At 39.8% G+C, this 24,624-nt stretch overlaps 1 protein-coding gene across 1 annotated transcript; it reads right to left on the bottom strand.

Annotated features, from left to right (window-relative positions):
- Positions 1 to 1,938: 1,938 nt before the first annotated feature.
- Positions 1,939 to 23,886, bottom strand: LOC117539427 (sorcin-like). The gene is made up of 8 exons (XM_034205937.1): positions 23,590 to 23,886; positions 21,172 to 21,213; positions 20,421 to 20,490; positions 19,553 to 19,596; positions 16,755 to 16,902; positions 7,874 to 7,987; positions 2,535 to 2,593; positions 1,939 to 2,237 (listed from the first exon to the last, which is right to left on the bottom strand). Exons 1-8 carry the CDS (start codon positions 23,629 to 23,631, stop codon positions 2,211 to 2,213), a joined length of 546 nt encoding a protein of 181 aa, XP_034061828.1. The 5' UTR covers positions 23,632 to 23,886; the 3' UTR covers positions 1,939 to 2,210.
- Between the last annotated feature and the right edge of the window lie 738 nt (positions 23,887 to 24,624).

Here is a 24,624-nt window from a genome sequence, read left to right on the forward strand (position 1 = left end):
TAAAACCTCACTGTAAGAATATCAGTCTTCTTATGGACCATTCCGGCGGATATAATTGATTATCAGGCGGGTATAAAGTAACAAAAACAGGGGTTATTTGACACGAGAGATCTCAAAACTCTTCCGCCTGGTCCCGCCCAGTACTGTGCTGTGATTGGCTCGTTGCGTCTATGCGCTGTTTTGATTGGATGCCTTTTTTTTTACCAGTTTTGAGTGCAGATATAAGGACTTTGACACCATTCATTGTTGCTCTCGATATATTGTGTAACAGGTGACAGAGGCTTCTTGAGTAAAATAACAGAGTATTATAAGCAAACAACACATTCTTTACAATCTTCAATCGTAAATGAAGTATATAAAAGTGTATAAAAAGTTGTTTTTACTAAATGTAAGAGATACCAGATAAATACACTTTTATAGCTTTTATGAGTTTTCCTGTCTTTCTATACATCTCTACTGAAAAAGTTGATATGTCTAGGTAATAATCCCTTGTAGCACAGGCTCCAAATATCTGCCTATAGAGAATGTGTTTTTGTGTTGTGTTGTTGGTAAGGGATTTTATTTAACAGTTGGATAGTTATATATTATACAACATGATCATTATCCGCCCTTGTTATGTCCAGTTATGTGTATTTAGAGTGTATATAACTGACCTACTTTCTTTTATCTACAGGTGTAATTTCACAGTTTCACTTTTACTTGTGCCTGTGTGAAATATTCTAGTACTTTTCCATGATGTGTGAAGCCAGAAGAAGCTGTGTGCTTAGGAATTCAGATGATAGACGAGACAGTTTTCTTTTCAAAATAGAGAGCCTTCAGTAACATCAGTTCATATCATCATCTATTCATTTGATTTAATATATGCTCACACTCACACTCCTCTCTACCATTGAACTGTAACAACTTACAAGATATATGAAAAGCTTCCTGTTTTCAAGCATCATCCATCAGTCCATCCATTCAGGTGTAAAGTGACTACAGATTTACTCAAGAACTGTACTTCAGTACAATTTTGAGATACTTGTACTTGACTTCAGTATTTCCATGTTTACTTTGTACTTTTACTCCACTTCATGTATTTAATACCTTTAGTTACTTTACAGATTTGGATGAATGATGTGAAATATAAACAACATTGTACTTTAACTTGAAGAACATTTTGAATGCAGGACTTTTACTGTAACAGAGTATTGCTACACTCTGGTACTTCTAGTTTGACTCAAGTACAAGATCTGAGTACTTCTACTTTTACTCAAGTACAATACCCGAGTACTGCTACTTTAACTCAAGTACAAGCTATGAGTACTTCTACTTTGACTCAAGTACAAGACCCGAGTACTTCTACTTTGACTCAAGAACAAGTTCTGAGTACTTCTACTTTTACTCAAGTACAAGATCTGAGTACTTCTACTTTTACTCAAGTACAAGATCTGAGTACTTCTACTTTACTCAAGTACAAGATCTGAGTACTTCTACTTTTACTCAAGTACAAGTTCTGAGTACTTCTACTTTTACTCAAGTACAAGTTCTGAGTACTTCTACTCAAGTACAAGTTCTGAGTACTTCTACTTTTACTCAAGTACAAGCTCTGAGTACTTCTACTTTTACTCAAGAACAAGATCTGAGTACTTCTACTTTTACTCAAGTACAAGTTCTGAGTACTTCTCCCTTCCTGCAGTTATAGAAGTGTAAAAGCGCCACTAAGAAAACTTGATACGAACAACAAAATGTTGCTTAAATAAATAATGTTTTAAAAACTGATCAAATAAGTCGGTTTTATTTTAAACCTTAATTTATGGTTGATCTCTTATTTCCCCTGTTTTTCTGTCCACTCTATTGAGTAGGATTAAAACAAAATGTTAAAACCAATGCACGTGTTGTCGCTTTGTATGAAAGCATCAGCTGAGTTTATGAAACGTAATGTAAGGATTCAATAAGAGCCAGAAAGGGTTTTTATGAATGTCGTACATGTTCACACACATAGGTACAGAGGGTTATCAGACTGAGGTTACTTTATTGTTGCTAGTAGTTAAAATAAAAATATACGTAAGTTATGAATGTGAAAAAGTGACATTTTAACCGTGTTTGTACAATGATTAAAACTATTACAATAAAAAGAGTCCATGCTGTTAATGAGAGGTTTCCCCGCTTCATATGTTCATGGTGACCTGGATGAACTGCAGAGAGACATGATGAGAGGTTTCCCCGCTTCATATGTTCATGGTGACCTGGATGAACTGCAGAGAGAGACATCCTTAATATCCAATACAACATTCACAGGAAACAGGAGGAGAAATACTTCATTCATCCCTCGGGGGAAAATACATTTTGTATCAGTTGTTTCATTTTGGAATAGTATAGAATACAAAATAATAAAATAAAATAGAATAAAGTAAAATAAAAAGAAATTAAATGTCATTATATGAACAAAAAAATAAATAATGAATATAAACATTGAAAAGTTAAAGTAAAATTGACAAAGAAAATATTTAATAAGATACATAAAATAATAACAAATGAAATGGTTGTCATACCTCGTCAAACTGAAACTCGGCTCTGCCCGTTCGGGTTGTGTCTCTCCTCTGGAACTGATCTGAAAAACACATTAGAGCACATTTTAATGAACTTCCTCATTACTCTCTCTGTTGACGATGAGCATTGTGTCTCCACACCCAGATAAAGGCCGTCTCAGGGAAGAGAACTGCAGAGAAAATGCTGCACATTTACTCCAAAAAATGAGATTCATCAAAAAAAAATTGCTGAATTTTTAGTTTTTCCACTTTTCCACATCTCTTTATTTATTGTCAACAAGCAAATCAACAGATGATACCAAATGAACTGATTTATCAACTAAGGAAAACAAGTATAATAAACTTGAGGCACTATTACGCTTTTTGGGGTTTGGCGCTTTTCTTGTCTTTTGCGGCCACTACACGGCCTCGCTCGGCCTAGCTCGGTATGGCTACCGAGCGAGGCGTTAGGACAGGCTCACTTTATGACGCATTACCATTACAGTTTAGGAACTGGGGCAGTAACTATAGTAACGCAGTGTAGGCAGAGCCGTGACGTCATCTTCAATGAGAACCACAGAAAACCAACATCAGCCGTTAGCTCTTAGTAGCACCGTACAGTCGCTGGTTTATTTATGTCTGTATAGGCCGTTGCTGTGAGTGTGGACGGTCGGAGCATATAACGTTAGCTTAGCCGATCTCCATTCAGAAAACACGCATTTTAAAAGATTTTCCGCCTGCCGTCTGTCTGCAGACTTGTCAAAGCATTAATTCATGGTTTTTACTAACCGGTATCAGTATTTTGTTACTTCGGCATCATTTTGAAACGTGTATTACAATTAAATCACGGTCAAATATGTTCATTTTGTTGAAGTTGTAGCCCCCTTGCCAGCGATTCTCTCTCTAGTTTAGCATACTCAGCCCGACTCAGCCTGGTTGTTGGGCCGGAAAGAACCTCAATTTTATGCGGCCAGAAAAACTGTGAAATAGTACCCGCTAGCCGGAACTACGCCAAGTCGAAACGCAACCAAAAACGGGCCGGGCAAGGCACGTTTAAAGCGAGCTCCGCGCTGTAGTGGAAATGCGCCATTAATGCGCTTATACAATTAATGTATTATTTAGGCAACAGGACTCTTTAAAAGTAGAGACACTACATACTGATACACACCTGAACATCAGCAGGAGAGGACTCTTTAAAGTAGAGACACTACATACTGATATACACCTGAACATCAGCAGGAGAGGACTCTTTAAAGTAGAGACACTACATACTGATATACACCTGAACATCAGCAGGAGAGGACTCTTTAAAGTAGAGATACTACATACTGATATACACCTGAACATCAGCAGGAGAGGACTCTTTACAGTAGAGACACTACATACTGATATACACCTGAACATCAGCAGGAGAGGACTCTTTAAAAGTAGAGACACTACATACTGATATACACCTGAACATCAGCAGGAGAGGACTCTTTAAAGTAGAGACACTACATACTGATATACACCTGAACATCAGCAGGAGAGGACTCTTTAAAGTAGAGAAACTACATACTGATATACACCTGCATATCAGCAGGAGAGGACTCTTTAAAGTAGAGACACTACATACTGATATACACCTGAACATCAGCAGGAGAGGACTCTTTAAAGTAGAGACACTACATACTGATATACACCCTGAACATCAGCAGGAGAGGACTCTTTAAAGTAGAGAAACTACATACTGATATACACCTGCATATCAGCAGGAGAGGACTCTTTAAAGTAGAGACACTAAATACTGATGTACACCTGAACATCAGCAGGAGAGGACTCTTTAAAGTAGAGACACTACATACTGATATACACCTGAACATCAGCAGGAGAGGACTCTTTAAAGTAGAGACACTACATACTGATATACACCTGAACATCAGCAGGAGAGGACTCTTTAAAGTAGAGACACTACATACTGATATACACCTGAACATCAGCAGGAGAGGACTCTTTAAAGTAGAGAAACTACATACTGATATACACCTGCATATCAGCAGGAGAGGACTCTTTAAAGTAGAGACACTAAATACTGATGTACACCTGAACATCAGCAGGAGAGGACTCTTTAAAGTAGAGACACTACATACTGATATACACTGAACATCAGCAGGAGAGGACTCTTTAAAGTAGAGACACTACATACTGATATACACCTGAACATCAGCAGGAGAGGACTCTTTAAAGTAGAGAAACTACATACTGATATACACCTGCATATCAGCAGGAGAGGACTCTTTAAAGGAGACACTAAATACTGATGTACACCTGAACATCAGCAGGAGAGGACTTTTTAAGTAGAGACACTACATACTGATATACACCTGAACATCAGCAGGAGAGGACTCTTTAAAGTAGAGACACTACATACTGATATACACCTGAACATCAGCAGGAGAGGACTCTTTAAAGTAGAGGACACTACATACTGATATACACCTGAACATCAGCAGGAGTGGACTCTTTAAAGTAGGAGACACTACATACTGATATACACCTGAACATCAGCAGGAGAGGACTCTTTAAAGTAGAGGCACTGCATACTGATATACACCTGAACATCAGCAGGAGAGGACTCTTTAAAGTAGAGACACTACATACTGATATACACCTGAACATCAGCAGGGGAGGACTCTTTAAAGTAGAGACACTTCATACTGATCTACACCTGAACATCAGCAGGAGAGGACTCTTTAAAGTAGAGACACTACATACTGATATACACCTGAACACTAGCAGGAGAGGACTCTTTAAAGTAGAGACACTACATACTGATATACACCTGAACATCAGCAGGAGAGGACTCTTTAAAGTAGAGACACTACATACTGATATACACCTGAACATCAGCAGGAGAGGACTCTTTAAAGTAGAGACACTACATACTGATATACACCTGAACATCAGCAGGAAAGGACTCTTTAAAGTAGAGGCACTGCATACTGATATACACCTGAACATCAGCAGGAGAGGACTCTTTAAAGTAGAGACACTACATACTGATATACACCTGAACATCAGCAGGAGAGGACTCTTTAAAGTAGAGACACTACATACTGATATACACCTGAACATCAGCAGGAGAGGACTCTTTAAAGTAGAGACACTACATACTGATATACACCTGAACATCAGCAGGAGAGGACTCTTTAAAGTAGAGACACTACAGACTGATACACACCTGAACACAGCGATGTGCAGTCAGGGGAGGCAGAGCCTTACCTGTCATACTCCAATGTAACGGAAAAACAACTAAAGAAAAACTAAATAGTAATAATAATAAAATGTCTCCACTGATCTGTGTTGTAAGTGTGATTTCTGTTTGATTCCAATCGCTTTTTATAGTCAAAATCATTTTTCCAGAGCTCTGCTACAACTACGGGTAGCGATGAGAAGTGAGGACGAGCTCTGCCTCTCGTAAGCCCACAGTAACTGGCTGGAGCGCGGGCACTAATTTAACGCGGGCACTTATTTTGTGAGCGCGCTCCAGTCAGTTACTGTGTGGTGAGGTGAGGCACAGATGAGCTCTGCCTCACCTCAGAATGCGTCACCCCACAGAAACTGGCTGAAAAGCGGGCCCTAAGCGCATGCCTGCACCATCTCACTGTATGTCACCAATGTAATGTTTGTAGATCCCTTTATTACATTTATCCTCGCCATCCATAGTCTCTAAATAACTTATTCTCACGTATATATGATATTTAGGCTCGCTGGTCTCATCATACAACGGCAATGAAAAAAGCACCTGGAGAGGCAGCCATAACCTCTGCCGCACTGCAGGGGGCGCAAGTGAGCCCACAGGTTCTTGTTGCTACTGTTATTCTACGCAGAGACGGTAGACGCGAACAACAAGCTAGACTTTTGAAACTAGAGGAAGATAAGGAGGACTTTTACAAAGAAGTAATAGAGATTGTTGTCCAGAAGGATAGCATGGACTTCATCTTCAAGTCAAGGTAAGAGCACCATTGTAATGAACATGGGATCTTACTAAGAAAGAACAATCCAATATTTAGATTTTGGGTATCCTTTTGTTGAACGGTCTGTTTAAAATGAATCGAAGCATCAGACTAAAAAGCTTTTGAAAATAACCGAACATTTCGATTAAGGTCAAAATATAATATTTGTAAATCTGACTCTGAAAGAGTCAGTGCCTCACCAGCCATGAACCTCACCGCACGTCACTGCCTGAACATCAGCAGGCGAGGACTCTTTAAAGTAGAGACACTACATACTGATATACACCTGAACATCAGCAGGAGAGGACTCTTTAAAGTAGAGACACTACATACTGATATACACCTGAACATCAGCAGGAGAGGACTCTTTAAAGTAGAGACACTACATACTGATATACACCTGAACATCAGCAGGAGAGGACTCTTTAAAGTAGAGACACTACATACTGATATACACCTGAACATCAGCAGGAGAGGACTCTTTAAAGTAGAGACACTACATACTGATATACACCTGATCATCAGCAGGAGAGGACTCTTTAAAGTAGAGACACTACATACTGATATACACCTGAACATCAGCAGGAGAGGACTCTTTAAAGTAGAGACACTACATACTGATATACACCTGAACATCAGCAGGAGAGGACTCTTTAAAGTAGAGACACTACATACTGATATACACCTGAACATCAGCAGGAGAGGACTCTTTAAAGTAGAGACACTACATACTGATATACACCTGAACATCAGCAGGAGAGGACTCTTTAAAGTAGAGACACTACATACTGATATACACCTGAACATCAGCAGGAGAGGACTCTTTAAAGTAGAGACACTACATACTGATATACACCTGAACATCAGCAGGAGAGGACTCTTTAAAGTAGAGACACTACATACTGATATACACCTGAACATCAGCAGGAGAGGACTCTTTAAAGTAGAGACACTACATACTGATATACACCTGAACATCAGCAGGAGAGAACTCTTTAAAGTAGAGACACTACATACTGATATACACCTGAACATCAGCAGGAGAGGACTCTTTAAAGTAGAGACACTACATACTGATATACACCTGAACATCAGCAGGAGAGAACTCTTTAAAGTAGAGACACTACATACTGATATACACCTGAACATCAGCAGGAGAGGACTCTTTAAAGTAGAGACACTACACACTGATATACACCTGAACATCAGCAGCCGAGGACTCTTTAAAGTAGAGACACTACATACAATTAATTGATCATTTAGGCTCCAGAACCGCAGACCCTCTGATTGGTGGACGCTCACACTGCCTGCTGGGGATCAGTAGTAATGTTTGGTATTTTATTAGAAAGCTATCTGCCTCAGACTCACCGGTCAGCGCACGGAGTTTGATGCAGCAGCTCATGAAGTCGTCGAACCCGATTCTTCCCTGCCCGCTGTAGCGGTTCATGATGATGCTCATCGCCTGAGGGCTCAGATTATAACCTGCACGGGAACATCATAGAGGACATTCATCATCATATTCATTTCAACCTAATACAAATTCACTTTAACATAAAAAATTATAATTAGTTTGCACATTTCCGCACAATGCAAAAAGGTCCCCTATAAACTGTTCTTCATCAATATATCACAGGTCTCAGATATATCCAGAGCCTGTCTCTGATTGGCTGAAACACCAAACAGGTCATTGCAGCATTACCCATAACCCCCTCTGTTTCAGCCCTGTTTCCAAAGTGCTGATTCTCTGTCTGTTACTTTAGATGAAAACAAGGAGCCCCTCCCCACGCCCCTCTGAGAGACATTTGGTTACAAAGAACTCAATGGTGCTCTAGGAGGAGATTCAGGTGCTAAGGGGGGGGGGGGGGGGTTACCTTGGTTGCTGATTGGCTAATGGCTACACAAGACAAAACATCGTTATGACCAAAATCTGATCAGCTCATTTTCAGACAAGTTTTTATAGAAATGGATCAAAAAGAGAGAATCTTTGTTCCTGAAACTTTCAGAGTCTCTTTCCACAGAGGGGACACATGATGATGTAGAAGAGACATGAAGAAGAGGGGACACATGTTGATGTAGAAGAGACATGAAGAAGAGGGGACACATGTTGATGTAGAAGAGACATGAAGAAGAGGGGACACATGTTGATGTAGAAGAGCATGTAGAAGAGGGACACAGTGATGTAAGAGACATGACGAAGGGGGCACATGTTGATGTAGAAGAGACATGACGAAGAGGGGACACATGTTGATGTAGAAGAGACATGAAGAAGAGGGGACACATGTTGATGTAGAAGAGACATGAAGAAGAGGGGACACATGTTGATGTAGAAGAGACATGGAAGAAGAGGGGACACATGTTGATGTAGAAGAGACATGACGAAGAGGGGACACATGTTGATGTAGAAGAGACATGGACGAAGAGGGGACACATGTTGATGTAGAAGAGACATGAGAAGAGGGGACACATGTTGATGTAGAAGAGACATGGAGAAGAGGGGACACATGTTTATGTAGAAGAGACATGAAGAAGAGGGGACACATGTTGATGTAGAAGAGACATGAAGAAGAGGGGACACATGTTGATGTAGAAGAGACATGAAGAAGAGGAGACACATGTTGATGTAGAAGAGACATGAAGAAGAGGGGACACATGTTGATGTAGAAGAGACATGAGAAGAGGGAGACACATGTTGATGTAGAAGAGACATGAAGAAGAAGGGGACAATGTTGATGGAGAAGAGACATGAAGAAGAGGGGACACATGTTGATGGAGAAGAAGACATGGAGAAGAGGGGACACATGTTGATGTAGAGACATGAGAAGAAGAGGGGACACATGTTGATGTAGGAGAGACATGAAGAAGAGGGGGACACATGTTGATGTAGAAGAGACATGAAGAAGAGGGGACACATGTTGATGTAGAAGAGACATGAAGAAGAGGGGACACATGTTGATGTAGAAGAGACATGAAGAAGAGGGGACACATGTTGATGTAGAAGAGACATGAAGAAGAGGGGACACATGTTGATGTAGAAGAAGAGACATGAAGAAGAGGGGACACATGTTGATGTAGGAGAGACATGAAGAAGAGGGGACACATGTTGATGTAGAAGAGACATGAAGAAGAGGGGACACATGTTGATGTAGAAGAGACATGAAGAAGAGGGGACACATGTTGATGTAGAAGAGACATGAAGAAGAGGGGACACATGTTGATGTAGAAGAGACATGAAGAAGAGGGGACACATGTTGATGTAGAAGAGACATGAAGAAGAGGGGACACATGTTGATGGAAGAGACATGAAGAAGAGGGGACACATGTTGATGGAAGAGACATGAAGAAGAGGGGACACATGTTGATGTAGGAGAGACATGAAGAAGAGGGGACACATGTTGATGTAGAAGAGACATGAAGAAGAGGGGACACATGTTGATGTAGAAGAGACATGAAGAAGAGGGGACACATGCTTGATGTAGAAGAGACATGAAGAAGAGGGGGACACATGTTGATGTAGAAGAGACATGAAGAAGAGGGGGACACATGTTGATGAGAAGAGACATGAAGAAGAGGGGACACATGTTGATGAAGAAGAGACATGAAGAAGAGGGGACACATGTTGTGATGTAGAAGAGACATGAAGAAGAGGGGGACACATGTTGATGTAAGAAGAGACATGAAGAAGAGGGGACACATGTTGATGTAGAAGATGACATGAAGAAGAGGGGACACATGATGATGTAGAAGAGACATGACGAAGAGGGGACACATGTTGATGTAGAAGAGACATGAAGAAGAGGGGACACATGTTGATGTAGAAGAGACATGAGAAGAGGGGACACATGTTGATGTAGAAGAGACAAGAGAAGAGGGGACACATGTTGATGTAGAAGAGACATGAAGAAGAGGGGACACATGTTGATGGAAGAGACATGAAGAAGAGGGGACACATGTTGATGGAAGAGACATGAAGAAGAGGGGACACATTTTGATGGAAGAGACATGAAGAAGAGGGGACACATGTTGATGTAGGAGAGACACTGAAGAAGAAGAGGGGACACATGTTGATGTAGAATAGACATGAAGAAGAGGGGACACATGTTTGATGTAGATAGACATGAAGAAGAGGGGACACATGGTTGATTGAGAAGAGACATAGAAGAGAGGGGGACACATGTTGATGAAGAGACATGAAGAAGAGGGGAACAATGTGATGGAAGAGACATGAAGAAGAGGGGACACATGTTGATGGAAGAGACATGAGAGAAGAGGGGACACATGTGATTGTAGGAGAGACATGAAGAAGAGGGGGACACATGTTGATGTAGAAGAGACATGAAGAAGAGGGGACACATGTGATGTAGAATAGACATGAAGAAGATGGGGACACATGTTGATGTAGAAGAGACATGAAGAAGAGGGGACACATGTTGATGGAAGAGACATGAAGAAGAGGGGACACATGTTGATGTAGGAGAGACATGAAGAAGAGGGGACACATGTTGATGTAGAAGAGACATGAAGAAGAGGGGACACATGTTGATGTAGAAGAGACATGAAGAAGAGGGGACACATGTTGATGTAGAAGAGACATGAAGAAGAGGGGGACACATGTTGATGTAGAAGAGACATGAAGAAGAGGGGACACATGTTGATGTAGAAGAGACATGAAGAAGAGGGGACACATGTTGATGTAGAAGAGACATGAAGAAGAGGGGACACATGTTGATGTCGAAGAGACATGAAGAAGAGGGGACACATGTTGATGTAGAAAGAGACATGAAGAAGAGGGGACACATGTTGATGTAGAAGAGACATGAAGGAGGAGGGGACACATGTTGATGTAGAAGAGACATGAAGAAGAGGGGACACATGTTGATGTAGAAGAGACATGAAGAAGAGGGGACACATGTTGATGTAGAAGAGACACGAAGAAGAGGGGACACATGTTTGATGTAGAAGAGACACGAAGAAGAGGGGACACATGTTGATTGTAGGAATAGAAGAGGGACCATTGATGTAGAAGAGACATGAAAGAGGGGACACATGTTGATGAAGAAGAGACATGAAGAAGAGGGGACACATGTTGATGTAGAAAGAGACATGAAGAAGAGGGGACACATGTTGATGTAGAAGAGACATGACGAAGAGGGGACACATGTTGATGTAGAAGAGACATGAAGAAGAGGGGACACATGTTGATGTAGAAGAGACATGGAGAAGAGGGGACACATGTTGATGTAGAGAGACACGAAGAAGAGGGGACACATGTTGATGTAGAAGAGGACACGAAGAAGAGGGGACACATGTTGATGTAGAATAGACATGAAGAAGAGGGGACACATGTTGATGTAGAAGAGACATGAAGAAGAGGGGGACACATGTTAGATGTAGAAGAGACATGACGAAGAAGGGGACACACTGTTGATGTAGAAGAGACATGACGAAGAGGGGACACATGTTGATGTAGAAGAGACATGGAGAAGAGGGGACACATGTTGATGTAGAAGAGACATGAAGAAGAGGGGACATATGTTGATGTAGAAGAGACATGAAGAAGAGGGGACACATGTTGATGTAGAAGAGACATGAAGAAGAGGGGACACATGTTGATGAAGAAGAGGCATGAAGAAGAGGGGACACATGTTGATGTAGAAGAGACATGAAGAAGAGGGGACACATGTTGATGTAGAAGAGACATGACGAAGAGGGGACACATGTTGATGTAGAAGAGACATGAAGAAGAGGGGGACACATGTTGATGTAGAAGAGACATGAAGAAGAGGGGACACATGTTGATGTAGAAGAGACATGAAGAAGAGGGGACACATGTTGATGTAGAAGAGACATGAAGAAGAGGGACACATGTTGATGTAGAAGAGACATGATGAAGAGGGGACACATGTTGATGTAGAAGAGACATGAAGAAGAGGGGACACATGTTGATGTAGAAGAGACATGAAGAAGAGGGGACACATGTTGATGTAGAAGAGACATGAAGAAGAGGGGACACATGTTGATGTAGAAGAGACATGACGAAGAGGGGACACATGTTGATGTTAGAAGAGACATGAAGAAGAGGGGACACATGTTGATGTAGAAGAGACATGAAGAAGAGGGGACACATGTTGATGTAGAAGAGACATGAAGAAGAGGGGACACATGTTGATGTAGAAGAGACATGGAGAAGAGGGGACACATGTTGATGTAGAATAGACATGAAGAAGAGGGGACACATGTTGATGTAGAAGAGACATGAAGAAGAGGGGACACATGTGTGATAGTAGAAGAGACATGACGAAGAGGGGACACATGTTGATGTAGAAGAGACATGGACGAAGAGGGACACATGTTGATGTAGAAGAGACATGGAAGAAGAGGGGACACATGTTGATGTAGAAGAGACATGAAGAAGAGTGGACACATGTTGATGTAGAAGAGACATGAAGAAGGAGGGGACACATGTTGATGTAGAAGAGACATGAAGAAGAGGGGACACATGTTGATGTAGAAGAGACATGAGAAGAGGGGAAATATTAAGAGGGGACACATGTTTATGTAGAAGAGACATGAAGAAGAGGGGACACATGTTGATGTAGAAGAGACATGAAGAAGAGGGGACACATGTTTATGTAGAAGAGACATGAAGAAGAGGGGACACATGTTTATGTAGAAGAGACATGAAGAAGAGGGGACACATGTTGATGTAGAAGAGACATGAAGAAGAGGGGACACATGTTGATGTAGAAGAGACGTGTGCACATTATACACCAGAGCAAATTCCTTTAACGTCAATAATTCTGATTCTGATCCGAGACACTGTAAGCCCAGACGTCTCTGTACGTGTGGGTTTCTGAATCTTGATTATCTCACCAACTCTTGCACCGATCTGCTTCCTGTTTAGTGTGGGTGTTGCTAAGGACAACGGGCAGGTTAATGCCAAACGTGAAGTTATTCGGATCAGAGGTTCTTTGGGGAAACTAAGAAAACTCAGTCTGCCTGGCCGGACTTTGGTTAGCGCCTGTGTTAAGCTGTAAATGTGCAAATCAACATGCAATAAGGAAACAGCTACGTTTGCAGCATTTCTGGCTTATTTCGTTAATCGTTACACAACATTTCCTGATCCTGGCAGTTTAAAAACGTTTTGCAAACTAATTAAAAGATCTGATATATCTAAATATCAAAAGCTCACTTGTTCTATCGGCAGAGACACTCATTACAAGTGGAAACATATTGTTGTTATTTTCTTTAACTTGATTTTGGTGCAGCATTTCTTCCAGTGTCTTAGGAGCAGAGAAGGGAAGTAGTGGAGTACAAATACTTTGTTACTGTACTTAAGTACATTCTTCTGGTATCAGTACTTTACTCCACTACTTATTTTTACTTTCTACTTCTTACATGTTGAACCCAAATACCTGTACTTTCTACTTCTTACATGTTGAACACAAATACCTGTACTTTCTACTTCTCACATGTTGAACACAAATACCTGTACTTTCTACTTCTTACATGTTGAACACAATACCTGTACTTTCTACTTCTTACATGTTGAACTCAAATACCTGTACTTTCTACTTATTACATGTTGAACACAAATACCTGTACTTTCTACTTCTTACATGTTGAACACAAATACCTGTACTTTCTACTTCTGACATGTTGAACTCAAATACCTGTACTTTCTACTTCTTACATGTTGAACACAAATACCTGTACTTTTCTACTTCTTACATGTTGAACCCAAATACCTGTACTTTCTACTTCTTACATGTTGAACCCAAATACCTGTACTTTCTACTTCTTACATGTTGAACCCAAATACCTGTACTTTCTACTTCTTACATGTTGAACACAAATACCTGTACTTTCTACTTCTTACATGTTGAACCCTAATACCTGTACTTTCTACTTCTTACATGTTGAACTCAAATACCTGTACTTTCTACTTCTTACATGTTGAACTCAAATACCTGTACTTTCTACTTCTTACATGTTGAACCCAAATACCTATACTTTCTACTTCTTACATGTTGAACTCAAATACCTGTACTTTCTACTTCTTACATGTTGAACTCAAATACCTGTACTTTCTACTTCTTACATGTGAACCCAATACCTATACTTTCTACTTCTTTACATGTTGAACTCAAATACCTGTACTTTCTACTTCTTACATGTTGAACCCAAATACCTGTACTTTCTACTTCTTACATGTTGAACTCAAATACCTGTACTTTCTACTTCTTACATGTTGAACTCAAATACCTGTACTTTCTACTTCTTACATGTTGAACACAAATACCTGTACTTTCTACTTCTTACATGTTGAACTCAAATACCTGTACTTTCTACTTCTTACATGTTGAACACAAATACCTGTACCTTTTACTTCTTACATGTTGAACTCAATACTGTACTTTCTACTTCTTACATGTTGAACTCAAATACCTGTACTTTCTACTTCTTACATGTTGAACCCAAATACCTGTACTTTCTACTTCTTACATGTTGAACTCAAATACCTGTACTTTCTACTTCAACATGTTGAACACAAATACCCTGTACTTCTTCTACTTCTTACATGTTGAACTCAAATACCTGTACTTTCTACTTCTTACATGTTGAACCTCAAATAACCTGTACTTTCTACTTTCTTACATGTTGAACTCAAATACCTGTACTTTCTACTTCTTACATGTTGAACCCAAATACCTGTACTTTCTACTTCTTACATGTTGAGCTCAAATACCTGTACTTTCTACTTCTTACATGTTGAACCCAAATACCTGTACTTTCTACTTCTTACATGTTGAACCCAAATACCTGTACTTTCTACTTCTTACATGTTGAACTCAAATACCTGTACTTTCTACTTCTTACATGTGAACACAAATACCTGTACTTTCTACTTCTCCATGTTGAACTCAAATACCTGTACTTTCTACTTCTTACATGTTGAGCTCAAATACCTGTACTTTCTACTTCTTACATGTTGAACCCAAATACCTGTACTTTCTACTTCTTACATGTTGAACACAAATACCTGTACTTTCCTACTTCTTAATACATGTTGAACACAATACCTGTACTTTCTACTTCTTACATGTTGAACCCAAATACCTGTACTTTCTACTTCTTACATGTTGAACCTCAAATACCTGTACTTTCTACTTCTACATGTTGAACACAAATACCTGTACTTTCTACTTCTTACATGTTGAACACAAATTCTGTACTTTCTACTTCTACATGTTGAACACAAATACCTGTACTTTCTACTTCTTACATGTTGAACCCAAATATCTGTACTTTCTACTTCTTACATGTTGAACCCAAATACTCTGTACTTTCTACTTCTTACATGTTGAACACAAATACCTGTACTTTCTACTTCTACATGTTGAACTCAAATACTGTACTTTCTACTTCTCACATGTTGAACTACAAATACCTGTACTTTCTACTTCTCACATGTTGAACTCAAATACCTGTACTTTCTACTTCTCACATGTTTGAACTCAAATACCTGTACTTTCTACTTCTCTACATGTTGAACTCAAATACCTGTACTTTCTACTTCTCACATGTTGAACTCAAATACCTGTACTTTCTACTTCTCACATGTTGAACTCAAATACCTGTACTTTCTACTTCTCACATGTTGAACTCAAATACCTGTACTTTCTACTTCTCACATGTTGAACTCAAATACCTGTACTTTCTACTTCTCACATGTTGAACTCAAATACCTGTACTTTCTACTTCTCACATGTTGAACTCAAATACCTGTACTTTCTACTTCTCTCATTTTCCAAACAGCTGGTTCCTTTAGTCTGAATGTGTGTTTGGTGCGTGATCATTATTCTTTAGAGTCATTGCGTGCCTATTGATTTGAACACGATCCGTGTATCCATCATTTCCTGGTCTTCTCTAAAGAAGAGGGACCAATGGAAACGTTGTCATGTTGCCGTTGTTCAGCATGGAAACATTCATTAGCTAACAATGACATTATTGTTCTATTAATATAAAGGGAGGTCAGGTACTCTTTAAAGCAGCTGCTAGATATGGGTACTTTTTACTGAAGTACATTTCAAAGCCTCTTTACTTTTACTTGAGTAAAGAAGTTTAGTCAGTACTTCTACTTTCACCAGAGTATTTTTAAACACGAGTATCTGTGCTTCTACTTGAGTAAAGGGTGTGTGTACTTCTACTTGAGTAAAGGGTGTGTGTAGGGGGGGTTGTGTGAGTTTACCCATGGCGCTGAAGGCCTGCTGCAGCTCGTGTCCCTCCACCGTCCCGCTGCGGTCGCGGTCGTATGAGGCGAACGTGTTCTTCCAGCCGTTCACCGACTGCCACAGCTCCTTGAACTCAGAAAAGCCCATACTGTTGGACATGTCCCTCTGAGGAGACTGTCAAGGACACATCACGTACTCTTACTGGTGTGTTTTTACCATGCACTTTACTCAAAAAGATCGCTATCATCAGGACAAACGTCTGAAACCAGAAGATAGATCACTGTGTAGCCACAGTACGACTCAATAACAGATAATGCACAATATATACACTCAACTCCCTAGTCAACTGTTACAGGTCGTCTAGTATTTCTGTTTTCACAGGTGGGGAAATATGCAACACGTGCACCAAATACTGAATCAAAAACGAGGTAATGGGGACGTTTATAGTCAGTTAAACTTAGAAGTGGATTTATTTCTATTATGCATGCACTGCATTGTGGGATAACGCTGTCCATTTGCTCAGAAATACAGCACATGTAATATGCAGATTCACACACGTGAGAGGTATGAAAGCTTGCATTTGAAACACTGGAGATAAATATAATCTGTAAATGTAGCGTCTCTTTGAGTACCATGAAAAGCACTCTATAAGTAATTAAGTCATATTATTATAAAATATTGCATTACTTTGTTTTCTTTCCACAGTGTGTTAAATCGATTGCCGTCGGGATGTAAAGATTTATTTGAATGAATATACAAATGATTTGAAAAGACATTCCTGACTAGCTTTTATGTTGTCCCTTTACTTGTGAAGCGTGAACAGCTAGATCAAATAACCACATGTGTTTTCAAGTTTATTTCCGCTGTGAGTCTCAGTTTCCTGTTCCTGCTCCATAGAGGTGAGGAGGGGGAGGGGGGGGGGGGGGGGGTCTTCATGCTACAGATCAAATATTTTAGACAAAAGCTTCCAGCCTGCAGCATGTTGTGTTTGGCTCTTTGCTGTTTCTAACATAACAATGCAAAAAGACCAAGCCCATTTTCCCACACCAACATTTTAAAAAACCAAGCCCGCCGGACTCTGAGGAAAATATTCGTTGTGTCCAAACGGCGGTACAACAACCTCCATATCAGTCCGTGACATCACTGGGCCCAGAAAGACTTTCCCCATTGACTAACATGGAGAAAGAGCCGTCTGTAAATCAGAGGATACTTTTTTAACTAAATAAACTACCCAGTAAGAACTATCTTTTAGCCCTTATTGGAATCATTCGGTCCTTAAAGTTGTAAAATGCACTAAAAGCCGAATCTAGATTTATTTTCTCTCTCCATTCATTCTACTGAGCCGAGAGTGGGAGCTCAGGGGGCGGGGCTTAAGGGGCGCATGCTCTGTGAGCTACATAAGGGCACTTCTGCTCTGACAGCCAGGCATGATGGGTAATCCGTGACGTTTCGCTCTCTCAAAAGTTGGGCCATTTTGTCCTCATGCGCCAATAGAGAGGCGAAGTCCCTCCCTTTCCTCCATGGGACCTTATTTCAGAAAAATTATGTATTGAAGTCAATGGAGAGAGAAAGATTATCTTTCTCTCCCGTTTGAATTGTGCCACGAATTACACATATGATGTTTGTCAATTTAAAAGATCATTTTGCAAGTCAAGAAAATTCAAATGTGTCGTAACACTTTTTTTGTGTGAAAGCGAATGAACTACATCTCCCGTCTCGCACCCAGACGGCCGTCACGTTGAAACACTTCACTTCTTCCTTTCAGAATGAGGCGGAAAGTATTAAAAGAGGTGAAAATCACTCCAAGTCTGGGCGTGTTGAGAGCTGCACGTACACACAAGGGGAGTTAGTCGGTTCCGTGAGAGCCAGCATGCGGGACCGGCTTTACAAGGTTTCTGTGAGTAACACGAGTGTAATGTGTAACGTTAATGACATCACTTACTCTGGGATTTGTAGTCTTTCTAGTGGCGTATTTTCTTATATTTCAACAGTTTTACGAAAAACTGTGACTTTTTTGACATGGAGATGATATTGTGAGATTGACAAACATCATATGTGTAATTCTCTCTCCATTGACTTCAATACATACTTTTTCCGGAATAAGGTCCCATGGAGCGGAAGTAGAAGGGCGGGACTTCGCCTCTCTATGAGCGGTTCTCATAGGAAAGAACGAGACCCCGCCTCCCACGCTGTATCCAGTTCTTATTAAACATCCATGGGGAAAACCTTCAGTAAATACTCTACATTTCTCTACTTCCTGTTTATTTCCCACAGCCCTGAAAGATGCAGGCATTAAGCCACTGTTAAACAATCTGAACGTGGAAATTATCAACCAAAACAAGCTCATGTTAAACCTCCACATCTTAAGTTAACTAAATGAACCACCAGACTCAGAGACAGTTTCATCCCACAGGCCATGAGACTTAAACCCCTGCACGTTTGAAACAACATGCACAACATTCATCTGACTGCTACTTAGAAATTATTTATGTAATATATCATATTCCAATTACTTGTATGACTCTTATTGCACTATTTCACTATTCTTCTGTTTTATTTACTTGCACAATTGTTTCTATTTTTATTGTGTTGCCTGTGACCTAAGATTTTCATTGACATATCTACACTGTAGCTATGTACGAATGACGCCTCATCACTAAGACTGCTACCCTGTTGTTCAAATGTTACAGAGTGAGCATGCAAGCGCAATACCAGATCAATCTCAGCAGCTCAATGGAAGTCAAATGGATTGCATGATGGGCTTTTTCCTATTGAGGGAAAGTGTGTGGTGTGAGAAAGGCCTGAGGAAGGATACATCCAGCATGGTGATCATCAGTCTGCACGTCTCCAGGGAGAAGGCTGCAGAAAGAAAAGTCAGAACTCAGAATGTAAAAATATGATCCAAAATGCAGTGGGAAAGTGCATCGATGCCAACACTGAGACAATGTAAAAGGGTTAGCTTAGTAGGCAGCGAGAACTTTGATAAGATCACTTTTCAAACATGACATCTCTCCAAAAGGATCATTTCAAAGATAAAGAGATTGTATATTTAGGTATAAAAGAAAAAGAAACGCATTCATTCATTAATTTAACACTCTGCCTTTAAAATATTAGTCTTAATTGAAAGAAAACACACTATGCCATTAAAGTGCAATTGTCTGACAACAGAAACATATATTAATGTCAGTGACAGATGTCAGCTCTGTTGTGATTGGTCAACCGCTTAGAGATGTCCCGCCCCTTAGCCTATCAGGTGCAATGTGTTGAAGCGCCAGCCAATAGGAGCGCGAGTGTTCCAAACTGAATGTTTTATAATGCTCATGCCTTCAAACCTTTTATTAATTGAATTTACAGATCGTTGTAAAAACCATAGCCACGATATTCTATTATATAAAACATGATAAGATTTTCAGCCACAAAGAAGAGCCCTAACGTTCAGGAAGGTGGATTCGTCTTTTATGTTATTATAGTGTTCTTAAAATAGTTCTGTGTTTTTAATTCTTGTTTTACTTTCATGTACGCGCCACGACACCAAGTCAAATTCCTCGTACGTGTCAACCTACCTGCTGATAAACCTGTTTCTGATTGATGCCTTCAATGCCACATGTGGGCAACTGTAAACAAGCATTATGATGAAATGTCCCGCATGGATATAATCATTATTAAAGAATAGATGTTCTTACGTTTGTAGGAGCCAGCGATGCCGGACTGTGTGAGGCAGCGCTGCAGCTCGTCTGCTGAGATCTGTCCATCCTGTCGCAGATTCATAAGGAAAAGAAATACAGTGAATAACAATCCACAGAGATAAGAGAAACAACAATGATTGCTATTCTTTCACACATACGGGTATTGGGCCGAGGGCGACACCGTACTTCCGGTATCCGCCGTTTTACGCGAGGTGCAAGCAGGCCAAGGGTTTAGCCGTACACCGTCTAGGTGTTGCTAAGCTTCCTGTACTGAATATCATAGTCTATTGCCTTAATCAATATCTAGTCAACTCTAAAATACCACATATATGCAATGGCATGATAATATTATTGTGACAAGTGGGGTATTCACCTGGTGTTTCCAGAAGATAGACGTAGATGCATACATCTGCAGGCAGTCTGTAAGGGCAATCCGACAACCCACACAGCTCTAGTTTACGCTGGTAACGATCTAGAGCACACCCCTCAAGTCCAGAGATGTAATCCGAAGACATGCAGCGATTTCTTCGGTCGTTAATTCAGAAAAAAAACTAGTGCGCTCTGCCTGGCTACGTTAGCTAGCTGTTTATATTAGCACCTCCAGGATATTTGCACCTCCATGAAAATGGCGTATTTATATATATATATATATGGCGCGTGTTGCATTGTGGGTAGCTCGTGACGTCACTGTGTGAAAGAATGATACCAATAATGTTCAGAGGCACTGTGGGGGGGGGGGGGGGGTTACCTGTCCAGCTACAGCTGTGAAGTATCCGTAGATTGGATCCTGCTGCAGAGACGAAGACACAGAGAGAAGAAAGTGTTGGGGATCAGGAAGCACTTCATTGGTTTCTTATTATCTCATTAGCTCTGAAGTGGACACCCTGAAGGCACATTATAGCATACAGACCTCCATGTTTCTCTCCTTTTAAGCTGAATAAAGTCTTTGAAAAGCGTCTTGAATCAGCTGGAACAAGCATCGTCACACAGAGGAATAAACGGGCCAGTTTTTCTTTCAAAAAAAAGTTTGAAAATGACATGAATTGTTTCTGGGTTCACGTGAACAGCATATTGGGGAATACGTTAATAATGTCCAAAAAGGAATGTATATACTTGTAGAGTTTGGTATTAGTGCTTTTACTGAAGAAAGGGATCTTGTTCCACGGGGGGTTAACGAGAAACTTTTCGAGACTCACAATGCCTCAAAGAAAGAGTGCTTGAACATCTGACTGTTGAATAAAGCAACTTTAAATGAGGAAACAACGTGCAGGAAGTTCATCGTTCTTCTGTAATCATGATTTTAAATCTTTCCTGTTGACTCATTTGCCAGTTTGTGCAGCCTTATATGTATATTATATATATAACCATATTCAATGATTTCATATTTACTGCTTATCCTTTGAATAATGTTAATAATCTCGAGGTTTAGACATAGTAAAACTTAGACTTCAGTAAAAGTACTCAGGTCTTGTACTTGAGTAAAAGTAGAAGTACTCAGGTCTTGTACTTGAGTAAAAGTAGAAGTACTCAGGTCTTGTGCTTGAGTAAAAGTAGAAGTACTCAGATCTTGTGCTTGAGTAAAGTAGAAGTACTCAGATCTTGTACTTGAGTAAAAGTAGAAGTACTCAGATCTTGTATTTGAGTAAAAGTAGAAGTACTCAGATCTTGTACTTGAGTAAAAGTAGAAGTACTCAGATCTTGTACTTGAGTAAAAGTAGAAGTACTCAGGTCTTGTACTTGAGTAAAAGTAGAAGTACTCAGATCTTGTACTTGAGTAAAAGTAGAAGTACTCAGATCTTGTATTTGAGTAAAAGTAGAAGTACTCAGATCTTGTACTTGAGTAAAAGTAGAAGTACTCAGATCTTGTACTTGAGTAAAAGTAGAAGTACTCAGGTCTTGTACTTGAGTAAAAGTAGAAGTACTCAGGTCTTGTACTTGAGCACAAGTAGAAGTACTCAGGTCTTGTACTTGAGTAAAAGTAGAAGTACTCAGGTCTTGTACTTGAGTAAAAGTAGAAGTACTCAGATCTTGTACTTGAGTAAAAGTAGAAGTACTCAGATCTTGTATTTGAGTAAAAGTAGAAGTACTCAGATCTTGTACTTGAGTAAAAGTAGAAGTACTCAGATCTTGTACTTGAGTAAAAGTAGAAGTACTCAGGTCTTGTACTTGAGTAAAAGTAGAAGTACTCAGGTCTTGTACTTGAGCACAAGTAGAAGTACTCAGGTCTTGTACTTGAGTAAAAGTAGAAGTACTCAGGTCTTGTACTTGAGTAAAAGTAGAAGTACTCAGATCTTGTACTTGAGTAAAAGTAGAAGTACTCAGATCTTGTATTTGAGTAAAAGTAGAAGTACTCAGATCTTGTACTTGAGTAAAAGTAGAAGTACTCAGATCTTGTACTTGAGTAAAAGTAGAAGTACTCAGGTCTTGTACTTGAGTAAAAGTAGAAGTACTCAGGTCTTGTACTTGAGCACAAGTAGAAGTACTCAGGTCTTGTACTTGAGTAAAAGTAGAAGTACTCAGGTCTTGTACTTGAGTAAAAGTAGAAGTACTCCGGTCTTGTACTTGAGTAAAAGTAGAAGTACTCAGGTCTTGTACTTGAGTAAAAGTAGAAGTACTCAGGTCTTGTACTTGAGTAAAAGTAGAAGTACTCCGGTCTTGTACTTGAGTAAAAGTAAAATAAAATACATATTAATTTTAATAATAGGAATTTTGTTTTTGATTGCATGACTTTTAGTGATAAAGGAGCAATTTTTTAAACATGGAAGCAATTAAAGAGCACTTAATGTAGTATTTTAATATCCTTGTAGTATATAAAATAATAATAATAATATAAATGTAAACAAATATTTGATTGCATGACTTTTAGTAGTATTTCTTCCACCATTGCGAACATGTGGAAGCAATTAAAAAAACGCCTTTTATTTTAAGTGTAGGCTACTCAACAGCATATTCTATATACACTATATATATATATATGTATGCACTTTCCCCCCACCGTTAACTGATACCAGGTATAACCTTTAAACAGGTGGAGCATCATCAACAGATTTAATGTCAGATAAACCGGTATAATCAGTCAACTCGAGCCACTTCCGGGCTGTCCCGGACAGCGGGCACATATTCTGCTTTAATCCCGATAACACATCACATTGTAACGCTTTCTCACCGCCATGCCTCCGGGGGCTGCTCCGTATCCTTGGAAAGCCATACTTCAATATGGAGTAAAAAAACAGATAACAGGAAAAAACAGTGAGAAAATGCTCGGTTTCTCCTCCTTCACTTCAGAGGGTGTGTCTGCAGAAACACACACACCAAAAACTGAGAGTATTTCCGAAGAGCCTGGAGCATTAAAAGCGTGGTTTTCAGCAAATATATGGCGTAAACCGATAAGTAATCCAACCGGGCGAGGTGCGACAGAAAGAATGTGAAGATGTTTGGTGATTAAATGTCCTCATCGCTGGAAGCCGATTGGCTGTGGATGACCATGTGACCTCTGGACGACCAATCAGAGCACAGTGCTGGCTCCAAAAGCGTTTTACAACAATGAAAACACTGATCAGCAGTATGCAGACACAATAGGCTATTCAGATACTTTAGTTCAATACAAGTACTATTGCCACATTGGACTTTGATTAAAGGAGATGTCTTATATTACAAATGTTAGATCTGTAAAGTATGTGTTGACAGTTCTGCTGTGTAAGTGGCCGTGTCATACCTGACCTTTGCTTCACCTACCTCTAGGTGCATTCACTAGTGATGGCGAGATGAAGCCTTATGAAGCTTTGAAGCTTTCCAGCCAATTGGTTCGCAAAAGGGTTCATCTCATGAGGCTTCATCATGGGCTTCATTTGAACACAAACCCCCTGTTGGTCAAAGTGTGTACAACAGGCAGATTGGACATCTCGACAGTGTGCTCTATCTCATACCGAGTTCCCAATGAGTAAAGCCTTAGAATAACTCTAAACAACGAACATTAAATCATATCTTCATGTTAACAATATTGTTTTTATTCCAGTTGAATGATTGTGATTGAAAAGCCTAAGGAGGCTGGTAAACATTGCAAAGAGGGATTTGTATTCCTTAATAATATTCGTAAACGTAACCATGTTGTAGCCTGAGAAGGCTAAACCATATCAAAGAATACATTTATTAACTACATTATCTCATTTAGCTGTAGCTTTTATAAACAACAAAAAATACG

The sequence above is a fragment of the Gymnodraco acuticeps genome, unplaced genomic scaffold, assembly GCF_902827175.1.
Source record: "Gymnodraco acuticeps unplaced genomic scaffold, fGymAcu1.1, whole genome shotgun sequence".
Lineage (NCBI taxonomy): Eukaryota > Metazoa > Chordata > Actinopteri > Perciformes > Bathydraconidae > Gymnodraco > Gymnodraco acuticeps.

Bases quoted from the DNA above. Each gene is read 5' to 3' on its own strand.
- LOC117539427 (XM_034205937.1), bottom strand. From the start codon at position 23,631: ATGGCTTTCCAAGGATACGGAGCAGCCCCCGGAGGCATGGCG. The intron at 20,491-21,171 runs GTAACCCCCCCC...AATCTGCGACAG, and splicing joins TCACAGCTGTAGCTGGACAG to GATGGACAGATCTCAGCAGA. The intron at 19,597-20,420 runs GTAAGAACATCT...TTCTTTCTGCAG, and splicing joins CATCGCTGGCTCCTACAAAC to CCTTCTCCCTGGAGACGTGC.